The sequence below is a fragment of the Pan troglodytes genome, chromosome 4 (genome assembly GCF_028858775.2).
Source record: "Pan troglodytes isolate AG18354 chromosome 4, NHGRI_mPanTro3-v2.0_pri, whole genome shotgun sequence".
In the NCBI taxonomy this organism is placed as follows: Eukaryota; Metazoa; Chordata; class Mammalia; order Primates; family Hominidae; genus Pan; species Pan troglodytes.
In genome coordinates, this window is record NC_072402.2 from 18,497,626 (window position 1) to 18,517,103 (window position 19,478).

The 19,478-nt window shown below is 42.3% G+C and overlaps 2 protein-coding genes across 2 annotated transcripts; one reads left to right on the forward strand and one right to left on the reverse strand.

The window, feature by feature from the left end:
* Positions 1–2,399: 2,399 nt before the first annotated feature.
* On the reverse strand, positions 2,400–19,452 carry LOC107974625 (uncharacterized). Its single transcript, XM_054685371.2, is given in 4 exon segments — positions 2,400–2,626; positions 2,629–3,051; positions 18,790–19,280; positions 19,373–19,452. Coding segments are annotated over 3 exon segments (975 nt in total). The 5' UTR covers positions 19,193–19,280; positions 19,373–19,452; the 3' UTR covers positions 2,400–2,477.
* LOC129143932 (TATA-box binding protein associated factor 11 like protein 2-like) lies at positions 12,647–13,203 on the forward strand. The gene has a single exon (XM_054684191.2). The coding sequence runs from the start codon at positions 12,647–12,649 to the stop codon at positions 13,169–13,171; it is 525 nt and encodes a 174-aa protein (XP_054540166.1). The 3' UTR covers positions 13,172–13,203.
* Positions 19,453–19,478: the final 26 nt, after the last annotated feature.

Here is a 19,478-nt window from a genome sequence, read left to right on the forward strand (position 1 = left end):
TTCTGTGCTGCAGCAGATGCTTAACCTAATCAGGGCTGTGAAAGCCCATTAAGTCCCTGCTTTCTTCCTCACCCAAGAGAGGTACAGACCTCTGGATTGTGCATTGTGGGAGGGATGATAAATGAGATCTGTCACTTAATGTTTTGGGTGCCGAATGGATTCTGAAAGTTTACATTTTATTTACATCAAGGAAATAGTTACTTAAAGTTGCATGTTAGGCCAGGCATGGTGGCTCACGCCTGCAATCCCAGCACTTTGGGAGGCCGAGGTGGATGGATCATGAGGTCAACAGATTGAGACCATCCTGGCTTAACTCGGTGAAACCCCGTCTCTACTAAAAATGCAAAAATTGACCAGGTGTGGTGGCATGCACCTGTAATCACAGCTACTTGGAGGTTGAGGCAGGAGAATTGCTTGAACCTTGGGGGGCGGAAGTTGCAGTGAGCCGAGATCACACCACTGCACTCCAGCCTGGGTGACAAAGTGAGACTCCATCTCAAAAGAAAAACAAAAACAAGTTGCACGTTAGACAACTTACATGTGTGTGGAAAAACACCAAGGCTTGAGATCATGAGGTCTTCATCAGATCCCATGAGGATGAAGTGAACTGGGAAGGGGAATATGGAAACCTGAAATGGTATTTAATATTTACAAGGACAACTATTCCAGTGCTCTTAGCCCAGGGCTTTCAGGATAGAGTATTGTAAGGGAAGACTTTCTGTTTGTTTTGTCTCTAAATCCCATATGAGAAAAATTCCTAAGTCATAGCAGCTTTAGGATTCAGTGTGAATGCACCATAGCCTCTTCAGAGGGTTTCTTTTCTCTCTCTGAAAACAGCTCCCTGTCCACAGGATGCTCAAAGCCCATGTACCTTTCTTCCTCTAACTAGGAAGCCCCAGAACAATGCCTACCCATGCATTGACCTCAGAGATCCAAACGTGATGATGATGATTGTTATTATTTTTGAGACAGGGTTTTGCTCTGTCAGCCAGGCGAAATGACAGTGGTGCCCTCAGCTCACTGCAGCCTCCAACTCCTGAGCTCAAGTGATCCTCCTGCTTCAGTTTCTTGAGTAGGTGAATCCTCAGGCTCCAGTTACCATGTCCAGCTAATTTTTTTTCTTAAATTATAGAGAGGAAGTTTTGCCATGTTTCCTAGGCTGATCATTAGCCGTTTAGCTCAAGTGATCTGCCTGCCTCAGCCTCCTAAAATGCTGGGATATTAGGAATGAGCCACTGTGCCTGGTCTGAGATATAAATATGATTAAAAGGGATTGTGAAACAGGCTGCTGTCTTCATCTGGGTGAGACCAACGTAAGCTATAAGAAAGACGTTGGATCATGGTTGAGTCCAGGATGTGATGAGATACTGAAGCCCTAGCCTGCAGAGGGTCTTGTCATAGAAAGACTGGAACCAGTACTTTCTCCTCTAAGATCAGGCCTTTCTATCAGGGCTGGGGCCCAGAGGAAGATGATTTTTATTTTGTACGCGGTGTTGGGGAAGTGACCCATGGGCTGTCCCCTGTGAAAGGTCACACAAGAAAAGCAGTGAACCCACACCATGGCGTGCACCAAGCCCACTGCCCGCAAAGCCACCGTCTGCCCCCCAAGGAAGACCCTGGCCACCAAAGCCGCCGGCAAGAGGGTGCCGCTCACAGGAGCGATCAAGAAGCCTCAGCGCTCCCGTCTCCTTGGGCTGAGCCTGGGCAGCTGCAGGCTGTGCCCAGCCCTCCAAGGCTTGGGCTGCAATGGGGATTTGTCTCCCCACATCTCACACACGTCCAGGGCCTCTCCTACCACCTCCCCGGCCAAGACCTGGGTCATTTCAGCCAAGGCCACGACTGTGATCAGGTTCTAGGACACTGACCTGGAGCTGATGGACTGAACTGAACTTGTAACGGGTGCCTCTCTCCCTTTCCCACCCACAAACACACACTGGTTTTCCTGCCTCCTGTAATGTGAAGTGACTTCTGGATAGAGAGTCTATTCAACTTTCAGAAAGTAGAGTTGAATGTATGTTATAGCAAAGGAGCAGGAACAGCCCAGGAGACAGGGAACATTGAGAAAGTGGAGCCGCATATAGGAAAAGTCAAAGTGTGAATCTCATCTGCTGTTTGATCAAATGCAGGAGACATTATCTATTTGCCACCAATAAGAAATTTATTTGGTTTTCAATAATATTAATGAACAAATTTTTCACAATTGTTCTTGATTTGAACTGTTGAAAGGTGTTGAGTGAGAAATTCCCAGTTGACATGAATGCATTAGACCCTCAATGTAGATGGAAAGTTTACAAACAAAAGCAAACAGTAACAGTCATACCCGTTATATCTGCCTCTGTTGTTACTCCCAATCATATGCAGGGCTACTTTTGGACCCCGTGAGGGAAATAAAACCAAAAGTGAAGAAAAATGCTAATATCAGATCCAGGATGAACGCAGAGAAGAGTAAAAACACAATCAAACGGAAACGAAGCCGTCTAAAGTGCAGTGTTTGCCAGGAGTGTGGGCTCTCCGCGGAGGCGATGGGCCAGCTGCATGTCTCTGGGCATAACTGTGACACGCCTGGCATGGATTGCACATGGGTTGGCGTCTTCAAAGAGGCGCACCAGGTAGGCCTCGCTGGTACCCTGAGAGCACCAATGGCAGCGATCTGGAAGCGCAGGTCCGGGTTGATAGCCTGGGCGATCTCGCGCACCAGGAGCTGGAAGGGCAGCTTGCACAGGAGCGGCTGCGTGGACTTCTGCTGGTACTTTCTGATTTTGCGCAGCGCCAGTGTGCCAGGCCTGTAGCGCTGAGGCTTCTTGATGACTCCTGTGAACGGCGCCCTCTTGCCAGCGGCCTTGGTGGCCAGGGTCTTCCTTGGGGGGCAGAGGGTGGCTTTGCGGACGGTGGGCTTGGTGTGCGCCATGGTGTGGGTCACGGCCTTTCCTGTGTCCTTGGGCTGAGCCTGGTGAACAGGAGGCAGCGCTGGTACCTGACAGCAATGATGGTGGGGCTGTGGACAGGATTCAGCTGCAGGCTCTCCCCTCTCCTTGGGCTGAGCCTGGTCAGCTGCAGGCTACCCTAGCGTCAGAGAGCGAGGGCAGTGGGGCTATGGACAGGATTCAGAGAGCCTGTGAGTTGAGATCCATGAAGAAGATGCACCCACACGCTTAGCCCTTTCCAACCCAGCCCTGGACTTACCAGCTCCCAGGTCTGCGGGTCAGAGGCCCCACTGTTCCTTCTCCCCTGTGGGTTTCAGGCTTCCAAGGTCTACACAGCAGCAGCCAGGAATCTCCCTTCCAAGCTCTCTGGCTCTGGCTGAAGATCTCTGTGGTCTCAGCCAAGTGCAGCCTCTTATAAGGGGTCAGATGATTGCATTAGAACCACCCAGCTACCTTCCATTGTTCTCACTGCTTCACTAGACCCTCAACCTCATCAGGGCTGTGAAAACCTAATCAAATCCTTAGGTTCTGCTCACACCCAATGGAGGGAGGAACCTCTGGACTGTGCCTCATGAGAGGGATGGTAGGTGTGAGTTAGCTGGAATCTGGGTGCGAAAATGATTCTGAAAGTTTACATCTCATGATCATCATGGAAATAGTTACAATGAAAACGACATTTGAATAAAGTCACACGTTCGATGACTTTCATGACTGCTGCAGAACTCCACTGGGTGCCACCATGAGGTGTCTCTCAGATTCTCTGAGGATGAGGTGAAACAGGGAGGGAAAGATGGAAAACCGAAATGGTCACTCCTCTATCAGGGACCCCCCCAGGGACATTTTTCTCCCCAAAAGTGACATTCATGAAAATCTGCCTTGGGGAGAAAGCTGAAGTCTTTTTGATAAAAGTCTTTTTGATAAAAGTCTTTTTGATAAAATGGTCACATGTGCCCGTCACATCATATCATAGAAAAACTTTAGGTTTATGGCAAAATTGGGCAGAAGAAACAGAGGTCCCCTATATCCTCTACCCACTTACACTATCAACTTTCTGCCCTAGTCATTATTCTGACTCCAAGACCATTGCTCTCCTTAGGATTCACTTGTGTGTTGTACATTCTATTGGTTCAAGTAAAGGCATAATTACATGTATCCACCAGTATCGTATCCCAAGGAAGAGTCTTGTGGAGCAGTTTCACTTCCGTCCAAATCCACGGTGTCTTGTCTCTTCACTGCTCCTTCACCTTCCATCCTTTGCAACCACTCAACTATTGATTTATTTATTCATATTTAAATAAACACATCTCATTGTACCTATTTCTTATGTACAAAGTGATGTTTTAAATTATGTACACATTGCCTGATGTCTAAATCTAGGTAACTGAGAGCCATATGACCTCACATATGTACTATACTGGTGAGAACACCGCACATCCATGCTTTTAGCATTTTTCAAGAATACGATCTATTGTTAACTAAGTTACCATGTTGTACAATGCTTCTTGAGATTTTTTCCCCTGTGTAACTGAAATGTTGTGTGTTTTGACAAACATCTTCTCAAATCATGCACCTGCAGCCACCCCATCCCCTGACAACCACCATTCTTCTTTTTGACATCTAGTAGATTAACTTTGTGAGACTGCACATACCATTGAGATCATATAGTATTTATATTCCTCTGCCTGGCTTACTTCACTTAGCATGATGCTCTCCAGGTGCACTCATGTGTCATAAATGACAAGATTCCCTTCTTCTTTAAGGCTGCATAGTATTCCCTTATATATATATATATATATATATATATATATATATATATATATATATATATATATATATAAATATATGATACATATATTATATGATATATAATATATATCGTATATAAATAATATATATCTCATATATACATAATTTTTTCCTCATCCTGTCTTCCACTTTGGACATTTAGGTAAATTCCACATCTTATCTATTGTAAATAGTGCTGCAATCAATGTGGGAGTGCAGATATCTTTTCAATAAAATGATTTCATTTCCTTTGGATATATACCTAGCAGTGTGAGACTGCTGGATCATATGATAGCTCTATTTTTTCACTTTCTGGAGAAATATCTGTAATGTTTTCTTTAATGGCTGTCCTAATTTATGTTCCCAGGAATAGTGCAAGGGTTTCCTTTTCCTTCACATCCTCATCAACAAGTGTTGTTCTTTGGCTTTTTGATCATAACCATTCTAATGAGTGTGAAGTGATACATTATTTCAGTTTCAATTTGTGTTTTGCTGATGATTAGTGATGTTGATATATATATATCAACAGATATATGATGTTTATATATATCAACATATATATGATGTTTATATATATATCAACAGATATATGATGTTTATATATATCAACATACATATGATGTTTATATATATATCAACATATATATGATGTTTATATATCAACATACATATGATGTTTATATATATCAACATATATATGATGTTTATATATATACATATATATATATGTTGGGCACTTGTATATCTTATTGTCAGAAATGTCTATTATTTAGATTCTTTGCCCAGTCTTTAATTTGTGTTGTTTCTTGCTATTGAGTCGTTTGTATTCCTAGTATATTTTGGACAGTAATTAATCCCTTATATAACGTAGGGTTTGCAAATATTTTCTCCATTATGATTTTGTCTCTTCATGATGTTGATTTTTTCCTTTGCTGTGCAGATTTTTCTTTTCCAGTTGGATGCGAGCCACGTGTCTGTTTTCCCTTTTATTGTCTGTGCTTTTGGGTCATAGTCCAAAAATCGTTGGCTTTACCAATGGCAGGCAGGATGTTCCCTGTTTTCTTCTATAGGTTCACAGTTTGAAGTTTTTAATATATTATGGTCTATTCTTGTGTATAGTGAAAGATAAGAGTCTAATTTTGTTTTTCTTCATGTAGATACCTAGTTTTCCTATCAGCATTGATGGAAGAGACTGTCCTTTTGTCGTGTGTTGTTTGCACCTTTGTAAACAATCAGTTGGCTGTACGTGTATGGATTGATTTCTGGGTTCTCTGCTCTGTTCCAGTGGCTTAGGAGTCTGTTTTTATGCAAGTGTTATGCCGTTTTGGTTCCTACAACTTGATAGCATACTTTCAAGATAGGAATGTTTTATTTTCTCTACAGTTTGCCCTGTGACATCACCACTCAGTCAGATGTCCAAATAGATATTGATTCTTTACATTTTTAGTTTTTTACATTTGTTACCATTTGTCTTATATTCAGGGTATTTGATCAATTACATGTCAGTATAATTGCAAATAAGATTCAATTACACAAAATGCTTAATGCTCCAATTCCACAGTGAGAGGACATTTTATTTTTAACTTCTGTTATTTTGGTACAATAATTTGGAAATAAAGTAAAAATACAATATTATTTAGTATAAAAATACATTATTATTGCATATATTTTTGTTTTAGTGAAGCACAGAACAGTGATCAATATGTTATTTTAGCCATAAACATAGGTTACACTGGAACAAATTCTTTGGAGGTGAAGGCATGGAAATGAATGCAGAGATTGGACAGGGTTTCTGAGGTCCGTGTTTCTCTGACTAGTTTTCCATGCTGCTCCTAGAGTGTGTTACCCTCCTAACATCCTCAAAGATCACTCCCTGACATGAAATAGTCTTGGGAGAAAAGTGAAAAAATAATTTTGTAGGAAAAAGTGGCTTTTAGTTTCATTTTTATGTTTGCAAGCTGGAAAACAGTTTATTGATTCCCTAGGTAAAGTTATGGAAAAATATTAAATGTTTACAAGGGCAACTATTCCAGTGCTCTTAGAAAGCCCAGGGCATTCAGGATAGAGTATTGTAAGGGAAGACTTTTTCTTTATCTCCTAAAAATCACATAGGAGAAAAAACATTGTAAGTCATAGCAACTTCAGGATTCAGTGTGAATGCACAATAGTCTCTTTAAAAAATTTTTTTTCCCATAGGTTATTGGAGTACAGGTGGTATTTGGTTACATGAGTAAGTTCTTTAGTGGTGATCTGTGAGTTTTCGGTGCACCCATTACCTGAACAGTATCTGCTGCACCCTATTTATAGTCTTTTATCCCTTGCCTTCCTCCCACCCTTCCCCTCAAGTCCCCAAAATCCATTGTATCATTCTTATGCCTTTGTGTCCTCATAGTTTAGCTCCCACATATCAGTGAGAACATACAATATTTGATTTTCCATTCCTGAGTTACTTCACTTAGAATACTAGTCTCCAATCTCATCCAGGTTGCTGCAAATGCTGTTAATTCATTCTTTTTTATGGCGGAGTGGTATTCCATCATATGTATATACCACAGTTTCTTTATCCACTTGTTGAATGATGGACATTTCGATTGGTTCCACGATTTTGCAATTGCGAATTGTGCTGCTATAAACATGTGTGTGCAAATACCTTTTTCATATAATGGCTTCTTTTCCTCTGAGTAGATACCCAGTAGCAGGATTGCTGGATCAAATGGTAGTTCTACTTTTAGTTCTTTAAGGAATCTCCACACTGTTTTCCATAGTGGCTGTACTAGTTTACATTCCCACCAGTGGTGTAGAAGTGTTTCCTGATGGCTACATCCACGCCAACATCTACTGTTTTTTGATTTTCTGATTATGACCATTCTTGCAGGAGTAAGGTGGCATCACATTGTGGTTTTGATTTGCATTTGTCTCATTATTAATGATGTTGATCATTTTTTCGTATGTTTGTTGTCCATTTGAATATCTTCTTTTGAGAATTGTTTATTCATATCCTTAGCCCACTTTTTGATGGTATTGTTTGTTTTTTTGTTACTGATTTTTCTGAGTTTATTGTAGATTCTGGATGTTAGTTGTTTGTCAAATTGTATAGATTGTGAAGATTTTCTCCCAATCTGTGGGTTGTCTGTTTACTCTGCTGACTGTTCCTTTTGCTGGCAAAAAAATTAGTTTAATTAAGTCCCAACTAGGTTATCTTTGTTTTCATTGTATTTGCTTTTGGGTTCTTGGTCATGAAATTCTTGCCTAAGCTAATGCCTAGAAGGGGTTTTCCAATGTTATCTTCTAGAATTTTTATAGATTCAGGTCTTAGATTTAAGTCCTTATCCATCTTGAGTTGATTTTTGTAAAAGGTGAGGATCCTCATGTATAAGATAAGGATCCAGCTGGGCGCGGTCACTTATGCCTGTAATCCCAGCACTTTGGGAGGCCGAGGCAGGCGGATCACGAGGTCAGGAGATTGAGACCATCTTGGCTAGCATGGTGAAACCCCTCTCTACTAAAAATACAAAAAATTAGCCAGGTGTGGTGGCAGGCGCCTGTAGTCCCAGCTACTTGGGAGGCTGAGGCAGGAGAATGGCGTGAACCTGAGAGGTGGAGCTTGCGGTGAGCCGAGATATGCCACTGCACTCCAGCCTGGGTGACAGAGCGAGACTCCATCTCAAACATAACAACAACATAGAATTAGTTTTTCTAATTCTATAAATAATGATGGTGGTATTTTGACGGGGATTGCATTGAATTTGTAGATTGCTTTTGGCAGTATGGTCATTTTCACAATATTCTATCCATCCATGAGCATAGATTGTGTTTCCATTTGTTTGTGTCACTTATGATTTCTTTCAGCAGTGTTCTGTAGTTTTCCTTGTAGAGGTCTTTCACTTCCTTGTTTAGGTATATTCCTGAGTATTTAATTTTTTGCAGCTATTGTAAAAGGGGTTGTTATTGATTTGATTCTCTGCTTGGTTGCTGTTGGTGTATAGAAGAGCTGCTGATTTGTGTACATTAATCTTGTATCTGGAAACTTTGCTGAACTGTTTTATTAGTTCTAGGAGCTTTCTGAAGGAGTCTTTAGGGTTTTCGAGGTAAATGATCATATCACCTGCAAAGAGTGACAGTGTGACTTCCTGTTTACCAATTTGGATGCCCTTTATTTCTTTCTCTTGACTGATTGCTCTGGCTAGGACTTCCAGTACTATGTTGAAGACGAGTGGTAAGAGTGGGCATCCTTTTCTTGTTCCAGTTCTCAGAGGGAATGCTTTCAACTTTTCCTCATTCAGTATTATGTTGGCTGTTGGCTTGTCATAGATGTCTTTTATTACATTGAAGTGTGTCCCTTGTATGCTGATTTTGCTGACAGTTTTAATCATAAAGGGATGGTGAATTTTGTCAAATGCTTTTTCTGCATCTATTGAGATGATCATGTGATTTTTGTTTTTAATTCTGTTTATGTGGTGTATCACATTTATTGACTTGTGCATATTAAACCATCTCTGCATCCCTGGTATGAAACTCATTTGATCATGGTGGATTATCTTTTTGATATGTTTATGGATTTGGTTAGCTAATATTTTGTTAAGGATTTTAGCGTCTATGTTCACCAGGGATATCAGTCTGTAGTTTTCTTTTTTGGTTATGTCCTTTCCTGGTATAGTATTAAGGTGATACAAGCTTCATAGAAGGAATTAGGGAGGGTTCCCTCTTTATCCTGTGGAATACTGTCAAAAGGATTGGTACCAATTCTTTTTTGAATGTCTGGTAGAATTCTGCTGTGAATCCATCTGGTCCTGGACTTTTTTTTGGTAATTTTTAAATTACCATTTAAATCTTGCTGCTTGTTATTAGTCTGTTCAGGGCATCTAATTCTTCCTGATTCAAGCTAGGAGGGTTGTATTTTTTCCAGGAATGTATACATTTCTTCTAGGATTTCTAGTTTATGTGCATAAAGGTGTTCATAGTAGCCTTGAATGATCTTTTGTATTTCAGTGGTGTCAGTTGTAATACCTCCTGTTTTGTTTCTTAATGAGGTTATTTGTATTTTCTCTCTTCTTTTCTTGATTAATCTTGTTAATAAGTTTATCAATTTTATTTATCTTTTCAAAGAACCAGCTTTTTATTTCAGTTATCTTTCGTATTTTTTTTTTGTTTCAATTTCATTTAGTTCTGCTCTGATCTTGGTTATTTCCTTTCTTCTTCTGGGTTTGAGTTTAGCTGCTTCTTCTTTCTCTAGTTCCTTGAGGTGTGACATTAGAATGTAAGTTTGTGCTCTTTCAGTCTTTGATGTAGGTGTTTAGGGCTATGAACTTTCCTCTTAGCACCACCTTTGCTGTATCCCAGAGGTTTTGATAGGTTGTTTTATTTTTGTCATTCAGTTCAAAGAATGTTTTAATTTTCATCTTGATTTCGTTTTTGACCCACGGCTGGATTGGGTTAATTCAAGGACCTTGTCTTCAAGCTCTGAATTTCTTTCTTTTACTTGTTCAATTCTATCGCTGAGACTTTCCAGAGCATTTAGCATTTCTATAAGTTTGTTCAATGCTTCCTGAAGTTTTTATTGTTTTTCTGTATGCTATCTATTCCCTTGAATATTTCTCCCCTCACTGCTGGTATCACTTTTTGGATTTCCTTGCATTGGGCTTTGTCTTTCTCTGGTCCCTTGCTGATTAGCTTAATAACTAAACTTCTGAATCTTTTTCAGGTAAATCAGGGATTTCTTCTTGGTTTGGATCCATTGCTGGTGAGCTAGTGTGATTTTTTGCGGGTGTTAAAGAGCCTTGTTTTGTCATATTGCCAGAGTTAGTTTTCTGGTCCCTTCTCATCTGGGTAGGCTCTGCCAGAGGTAACGTATAGGGTTGAAGGCTATTGTTCAGATTATTTTGTCCCACAGGGTGTTCCCTTGATGTAGTACTCTCCTCCTTTTCCTATGGATGTGGCTTCCTGTGAGCCAAGCTGAATTGATTGCTATCTCTCTTCTGGATCCAGCCACCCAGGAAGTCTACCAGGTTCCAGGCTGGTACTGGAAGTTTTCTGCACAAAGTCCTGTGATGTGAACCATCTATAGGTCTCTCAGCTGTGGATACCAGCACAGTATCTGGGGTGTCTTCAGGTCCTGCAGAAGCAGTCCACTTCCTTTAGAGGGTCTGTGGGTCCTCTTGGGATTCCTGGTTTATTTTTGCAGTTGTTCTGGAGCTAAAAATTCCACCATAGTCTCTTAAAAGGGTTTATTTTTTCTCTCTGAAACAGCTCCCTATCCACAGGATGTTCAAGGGCCATACACCTTTCTTCCCTCAACTAGGAAGACCCAGAACAATGCCTGCCCATTCATGGACTTCAGAGATCCAAAGATGATGATGATAATTGTTATTTTTTTTAGACAGAGTCTTGTTCTCTTAGCCTGGTGGGAGGGCAGTGTTGCCATCTCGGCTCACTGCAACCTCCGTCTTCCAAGACTTAAGAAAGATGTTAAATCATGGGTAAATCCAGGATGGGCTGAGGTACTGAAGCTCCAGCCCACAGAGGATCCTGTCATAGAAAGACTGGGATGAGTAATTTCTTCTTTAAGATCAGGCCTTTCTATCTAAGCTGAGGTCCAGAGGGAGATGATTTTTTTTTGTACTCAGTGTTTGGGAAGTGGCCCCTGGGCTGTTGCCTGCTAAAGGCCTCCCTCCAATGCTTGGATTGCAGTGGCGGTATGTCTCCCCACATTGCACACATGTCCACAGTCTTCCCTACCACCTTGATGATCAAAATCTGGGTCATCCCAGCCATTACCTCATTCTAGGGCATCCACCTGCCAGTGATGGACTTCATCAGACTTCTAAAGTGTGCCTCTCTCCCTTTTCCATCCATGAACAGACCTACACTGGGTTTTCTTCCTCCTTTAATGTGATATGACTTTTGGATAGAGACTCTATTCACATTTCAGAAAGTAGAGTTGAATGTATGTTCATAGCCAATTAGCAGGAACAGCCTAGGAAACAGGGAACTTTGAAAACACATAGCTGCATATAGCAAAAGTCAAAGTGTGGATCTCACCTACTGTTTTGTTCAAGTGTAACAAACATTGAGTTGCCATCAAGAAGAAATTTATTTGGTTTGAAGTAGTCTAAATGTAGGCATAGTCCAGTGAAATGGACTATGTGAAAATGAACCGATTTCTTAACAATTGATGTAAACTTCTGAAACTCACTCACTGAGACACATCCACTTGACACTAGTGCCTTACAACCCTGGGGTTTCTTTGCTCCGACATTTAAGTTGTCTAATATGCAACTTCATAAAATATGTAATTTTTGCTGTCAATGTTTTCTTTATTGTTGTGAAATGTAAACTTTGAGATTCTGTGAGGCACACAGAATTCTTAAATGCCCCACACATTTCCTGCCCCTTGGAGACACACCCTACATCTGACCGTCCCTTGAGTGTGGGTGGAATCATGAATTGATGAGCCCACAAATCCCTGATTAGATTAGGGATACCCTGAACCAATGGACATTAAGTGCTGGGCCTGATCCAATCATCTGAGCTCTTTATAAGGAACTGAACCTCCCTAAGATCACAGAGATCTCCAGGCAGAGAGAAATTTTTCCCCACTGGAGAGTCCCCAGCGGTGGCTGTGCAGATCCAGAGATCCCCACAGCCCACACCTGAGTGACACCTCTAGGAGTGAGAATTTATTATGCATTGATCTAAAACTAATATACTCTCCATACACAAGTTTCTTCACATTGTGGAAGTCAGAAAAACCAGTGTGTATTTTTGTATGGGGGAGGGGGAGGCAGGGAGCTGTGCCTAGTTGTGGCTGAACTATGGCTCAGAAGAAACACAGTAGCTAAAATCTTTGAAAGGTTCTCATTGCAGATCCATAATCAAACCACCTTAGCTGGAACTTCTGCCTCTACAGCGCTGCCATGGACTAGATCTGCATCTAGCCCATGGTGACAGGCAGACAAACAGGTGTGTCTGCTGAGATGTTCACCATGCCCCGAGGTCTGAAGGGCAGCAACAAGGATGGAATCCCAGAGGACCTAGATGGGAACTTGGAAGAACCCAGGGATCAGGAAGGTGAGCTCAGGAGTCAGGACATCTTGGTTCTCAGAGCAGGTGACAAAGAAGCCTCAGCCTCAGCTCCTCCTGCAGCCAAAAAATGGAAAACAGATACCAAAGGAAAGAAGGAGAGGAAGCCCACCGTGGATGCAGAGGAGGCTCAGAGGATGACAACCCTGCTTTCTGCCACGTCTGAGGAGCAGCTGGCCCGCTACAAAGTGTGTCGCCGGTCAGCTTTCCCAAAAGCACGCATTGCGGGTCTGATGCAGTCTATCACTGGCAGATCGGTGTCTGAGAACGCGGCCATTGCCATGGCTGGAATAGCCAAGGTCTTGGTTGGAGAGGTGGTGCAAGAGGCCCTGGACATGTGTGAGATGGGGGAGAAATGCCCCCGCTGCATCCCAAGCATTTAAGGGAGGCTGTTCACAGGTTAAAGCCCAAGGGCCTCTTCCCCAATAGCAACTACAAAAAAAAAAAATATGTTCTTTTAGGCCCAAGGCCAGAGGGAAAGGTCTGTTTGTGCAGGAATAAGTATTGCATTCGTCTTCCAATGACAGGACTGTGTTTGCTGGAGCTTCTGCATCTCAGTCCACCCTGGATTTACTCACGACTTTAATGTCTTTCTCAAACTCTGACATTGGCCTTCCCTAGATGAAGACAGTGGCTTGTTTCATAATCACTTCGACTCAATATTTGGGCTTCCTAGGGCATATAGAGGCATTTTTCTGGGTCTGCCTAGTTGGAAGAAGATGGGTACATGGGCCTTGAGTGTTTTGTGGGCAGGGAGATGCTTTCAGAGAGGGAAATCTCTTCCAGGGGACTTGTATGGTTTTATACTGAAGCCTGGAGTTGCTGTGTCTTAGCTTTTATGATTATGTCTGGTATCAATAAATGAAGCCTGCAGAGACTTTTCTCTTGTGTTCTTCTGCCCTGAAGGCTGTGTCTGAGCAGGAGCACTGCAATTGTTGTCCTTGTATGTATTTTAAATACTTTTATGGATTTTTTTGGGTCATCATTGAACTGTTTCCAACCTGAGGAAATAAAAACAAAATCACAAAGCATTATTTTCTCTTATTTGACTGTTCTCATAGGTATTCCTCCCTACTTTGCTTTATGTCAGCAAGTTGATTGTCTACATTATTGGAAATTAACATAGTATAGGAGAATCTTATAAGACTAGAGAGAGAGAAACAGATTCCAAAAACCACCTGTCTGTGAACACCCATTTGTAATGATCATCCACAGTTTAAAAGACACATATAGAGAGAGCCTATTGATCCTGCAGGTTTGCTTCACGTGGTAATATTACCAGTGCTTCTATAGGCACCCAAATTTAGTTTAAAACACTGTTACAGAGTATTCTTGATTTTATGCTTTCTAGAGGCAATCTGCTCATAGAATCGAACCTGAGTACAGCAACATAAAAAATAAATTATTGAGATATGGAACAAAGTAGGTTCATCAGGAGTTATAAAGTTATCCCATAGTCTCCTTGTACATACTCTACTTTACCTTTATTATGGCAAAGAAGACTTTTCCATCATAAAATAAAGACCTGAGATTTATTATCAAATCATTGTGAACATTCCCAGCACAACTCGCAGATATTGACGGTGCTAGTTCAGCCTGTTTACCTTTGCCCTGTGCCCCCTAAATCACAGAATATGAGCAAAAAGGATCTAAAACCCCTTCCAGTTCAGTTCTAATATTGAACAGAGAGTAACATCAATTATTTTTTCCTGAAGCCAAATAGACCCCCTCAAAACTGTTACTTTGTTTATTTTTAAACTTAGCTTTTGCTCTTAAAATGGTACTTATGGTACATAGAACCTATCTTTGATTGGGTGAGTATTACAGAAACTTTTAAACTTTAACAAGGATGGGGAAATTCTGTTTCACACCACCATATTTTGACATTACATAGCTTTCATTTTATTTTACCAACTTCCTTGTAAAGGCATATAACAAGTTAGACTACTGGGTCTAAGGGAGGGATATGGAGGGTACAGATTCTTGGAAGAACTCATGGAGTTGGGAGGGCTCTCTCAGAAATTAAAGTGCTTGAGCAACCAAAATAAGGAAGATCCAAGGGTCTCAATATCACCCAGGCTTTATACTGCTGTCAGCTCATTCCTTTTTCCATGGCACTGGGGAGTCTTGGAAGCTGTGTTCTGGCAGATGTGGCAGGCCTAGTGCTCTCTGAACACTAGAAGTAAAGAGAACCTTGCCCAAGCAACCTGAGGTGGGACAAAAATCTACAGATAGCAGTGAGAGTAGTGATTGGACACACAAGGTTAGAATGTTTTTCTGGCCCCCACGTAGAACTCAATGCTTTTCGTGGTCTGAGTAAAGCTGAACTGCTGAAGACAGAAACAAGATCCCATCAAGGTCTCAGAGGTCAGGTCAGTTCAGGAGCAGAAACACAGTGTTGTTTTTTCAAAGAGGAAAAATGGATTCGCTGAGAAGGTTCAGTGCCCCTACACATTCTAAATCTTCTCAATATGTAATATCATATAGCCACAGTTCTCAAGAAGAAAATTTGTAGAAAGTGATATCTTTCCAGGAAAAATCTTTGACAGCTTTCATGGCTGGTTGTATTACATGTTAATAACAATGTAAGTTTTCCTGGAGCTTCACTGCCATTATTAAAGTCTATCTCATAATGTGCATTTGGAGACTGCCTAGAAAAATGTGGCCTCTGGTTGGAACTGGTGAGGTAGTGAGGAGATGACTAACAAATGAAGGGACTGCACTTCACAGCTTCTTTCTCTTTCTTTCCTTTCTTTCTTTCCTTTTCTTTCTTTCTTTCTTTCTTTCTTTCTTTCTTTCTTTCTTTCTTTCTTTCTTTCTTTCCTTTCTTCTGTCTTTCCTTCTTTCTTTCCTTCCTTTTTCCCTTCCCTTCCCCTCCCCTTCCCTCCCCTCCCCCTTCCTCTCACCTCCCCCTCCCTTCCTCTCCCCTCCCCCTCCCTTCCCCTCCCCTCCCCTTCCCTTCCTTCCCTCCTTTCTTTTTCTTTTTCTTTTTTTTTTTGATGGAGACTTGCTCGGTTGCCCAGGCTGGCATACAGTAGCATGATCTTGGTTCACTGCAACCTCTGCCTTCCAGGTTCAAACAATTCTCCTGCCTCAGCCTCCAGAGTAGCTGGGATTACAGTCATGTGCCACCACACTGGTTAATTTTTGTATTTTTAGTAGAGATGGAGTTTCACCATGTTGGCTAAGCTGGTCTTGAACCCCTGACTTCAAGAGATCCACCCGCCTCGCCTCTCAAAGTGCTGGGATTACAGGTGTGACCCACCGCATATGGCCTACAACTTCACAGTTATTTTCAATAATTTAGGATCACTCTGGAATAACCTTAACATCCGCCCTGCCTGCCTTTGCCCCAGAAAAGTACTTAGTCTGTGCCCAAATAAAGTTTAAACAATCTAGCTGCACTGTTTCCAAGTGTGTAGTATCTAGGGTCTGGTCTTCAAAAGTACAACTAAACAAACTGTTGTACCCCAATTAGACAAGTTTAAATAATAATTTGATGGTGTTATGTTTTCTATGAAGAAGGATACAAAGTAGAGTGGTAACTTTCATATATGGCGGAGAAGGGGGCCATGCTCTCACAAAATGAATGGAGTCAGATCTTTGTAAGAGTTTAATAACTATCATGAATATTGGAGAGACACATCATATAATTTCGAGTTAGTGCCGAGTATAGGAATATCTAGCAGTCTATTTTATAAGAAAATATTTTCTTTTATATGAACCTATTAATGAGATAGATGAAGTTTTTTTGTTTTTAATTCATTTTTCTTAGGCATATATTCAAGGGAGCATACTAGTGTTTGGTAAAACGAGATGATTCTGCATCAGGTTTTTGTTTTTAAAGATGAAAGAGCTAAAAATCCTTGTTTTGTCACAGCAATGCCATCCAGTTATTCAAATTTTTTGAGATCGTAATTCAAAAATTACATTGTGATTTAGCTTCAGATTTTTTTTTTTGTAATGACCTTTGAATTGACAACTCATTAAAATCTTCTGTAGTTTGGATAAAAACAAAACATTTGAAATCATCTAAATTGAAAAAATCGTGTTTGTCAAAATCTACCTCCTACTCCCTCACCTACCATGCCATGTTCAACTCTTGTACTTGAAAAGCATTGTAAAATTTAAGTTCTGTTAATTTCAATCCACTTTCACCAAAGTAATATTTTTTGTGAGAAAGCCATAATCTCATCAATAATGCCTTTAAAAAAATTCAACAGAAAATATGAACTAGTAACTGATCTTGATAAGAAAATAAAACCCAGAAAAAGCAAAGTCCTAAGGCAGAGCAACTTCTGTCTTCAATGTGAAATCACCATAGTCTCTTGGAAGTGGTTTCTCTTTCAAAGCAGTTTGCTGTCCAGAGGGTGCAAAAGGCCCATACAAGTTTATTCTTCCAAATAGGAGGATGTAGAAAAAACTCAGATGTCAGAAACGATCCAAATATTTAGTCAAAGTGATTATGAAATAGGTTGCCTCCTTCATCCAGGTGTGGCCAATTTAAGAGTTTGAGGAAGATATTAAAATTGTGGGTAAATTCAGGGTAGATTGAGACACTGAAGCTCTGGCACACAAAGTCTTCTGTCATAGGGAACATGGAACAAGTACGTTTCCCCCCAGGATTTCTTTTCTGGCCTTGAGTCTAAAATCACATGATTTTTTGGTACTTGTTAAAAATGTGGCCCTCTGTAATCCCAGTACTTTGGGAGGCCGAGGTAGGCAGATCACGAGGTCAGGAGATCGAGACCATCTTGGCCAACATGGTGAAACCCCGTCTTTACTAAAAGTACAAAAATTAGCTGTGCATGGTGGCGCGTGGCTGTAGTCCCAGCTACTCGGGAGGCTGAGGCAGGAGAATCGCTTGAACCAGGGAGTCAGAGATTGCAGTGAGTCGAGATCGCGCCACTGCACTCCAGCCTGGCGACAGAGCGAGAGTCCATCCCAAAAAAAGAAAAAAATTGGTTGAGCATGGTGGCTCACGCCTGTAATCCCAGCACTTTGGGAAGACAAGGTGGGTAGATCTCGAGGTCAGGAGATCGAGATCATCTTGGCTAACATGGTGAAACCCTGTCTCTACTAAAAATACAAAAATTAGCTGTGCATGGTGGCGGGCGCCTGTAGTCCCAGCTACTCAGGAGCCTGAGGCAGGAGAATGGCGTGAACCCGGGAGGCGGAGCTTGCAGTGAGCTGAGATCGCGCCACTGCACTCCAGCCTGGGAGACAGTGAGACTCCATCTCCAAAAAATAAAATAAAATAACATAATAAAAAAAGTAATAATAATAATAATAATAAGTGGCCCTTAAACTTGAACTTGCAGACAGCCTGCCTCAAATGGTTGGGCTGCAGCGGGGGCGTGTCTCCCCACGTCTCATACACTTCCAAGGCCTCTCCTACTACCTCCCCTACTAAGACCTGGGTCACTTCAGTCATGGCCATGGATGCGACCATATTCTAGGACGCTGAACTGCCAGAGATGGACGGTATCAGACTTCTAAAGGCTGCCTCTTTCCCTTTCCTACCCACGAACACACCCACACTGCCTCCCATAATGTGAAGTGACTTGTGGATACAGTCTATTCGTATTTTAGAAAGTGGAGTTGAATGTGTGTTCATAGCGAACTAGTAGAAACAGCCCACGACACAGGGAACATTGCAAACACAGAGGTGCATACAGGAAAAGTCGAAGTGTGGATCTCATCTACTGATCAAGTTAAACAAACATCACTGAGTTGCCATCAGGAAGAGATTTATTTGGTTTGAAGTAGTCTAAACACAGGCATAGTCCAGTGAAAATGAACAGGTTTCTTGAAAATTGATGTAGAGCTGAAGTGCTGAAACTCGCTCACTGAAACATTCCCACCTGACACTAGTGCCTTATGACCCTCAAGGTAGATTAGACATTAACAAACAAAAGCACACAGAAACACCACCAAGACCTGATTTCTGCCTGTTTCCACTCCCAATCCTATGCTTAGCTACCTTCGGGCTCTTAAGGACCCTCTCTGCGGAGGCGGCGGGCCAGCTGCATGTCTCGGGGCATAATTGTGACGCGCCTGGCATGGATGGCACACAGGTTGGTGTCTTCAAAGAGCTGCACCAGGTAGGCCTCGCTGGCCTCCTGCAGGGCGCCAATGGCCGCACTCTGGAAGCGCAGGTCCGGGCTGATGGCCTGGGCGATCTCGCGCACCAGGCGCTGGAAGGGCAGCTTGCGCAGGAGCAGCTGCGTGGACTTCTGGTACTTTCTGATTTCCCGCAGCGCCAGGGTGCCAGGCTTGTAGCGGTGAGGCTTCTTGATCCCTCCTGTAGGCGGCGCCCTTTTTCCAGCGGCTTTGGTGGCCAGGGGCTTCCTGGGGGCCTGCCAGGCGGTGGCTTTGCGGGCGGTCTGCTTGGTGCGCGCCATGTCGCGGGGCCTTAGCCTCTCCCCTGTCCTTGGGCTGAGCCTGGCCGGCTGCAGGCGGTGCTGGCGTCAGAGAGCGAGGGCAGTGGTGCTGTGGACAGGATTCAGAGAGCCTGTGAGTTGAGATCCATGCGCATGACTCTCCCACACACTTAGCCCCTGCCAACCCAGCCCCACACTTACCAGCTCTCAGGTCTGTGGGTCGGAGGCCACGCTGCTTAGTCTTCCCGGAGGGTCCTGGGTTTCCTTGGTCTACAAAGCAGCAGCCAGGAATCTCCCTCGCAGGCAG

Bases quoted from the DNA above. Each gene is read 5' to 3' on its own strand.
- LOC129143932 (XM_054684191.2), top strand. From the start codon at position 12,647: ATGGTGACAGGCAGACAAACAGGTGTGTCTGCTGAGATGTTCACCATG.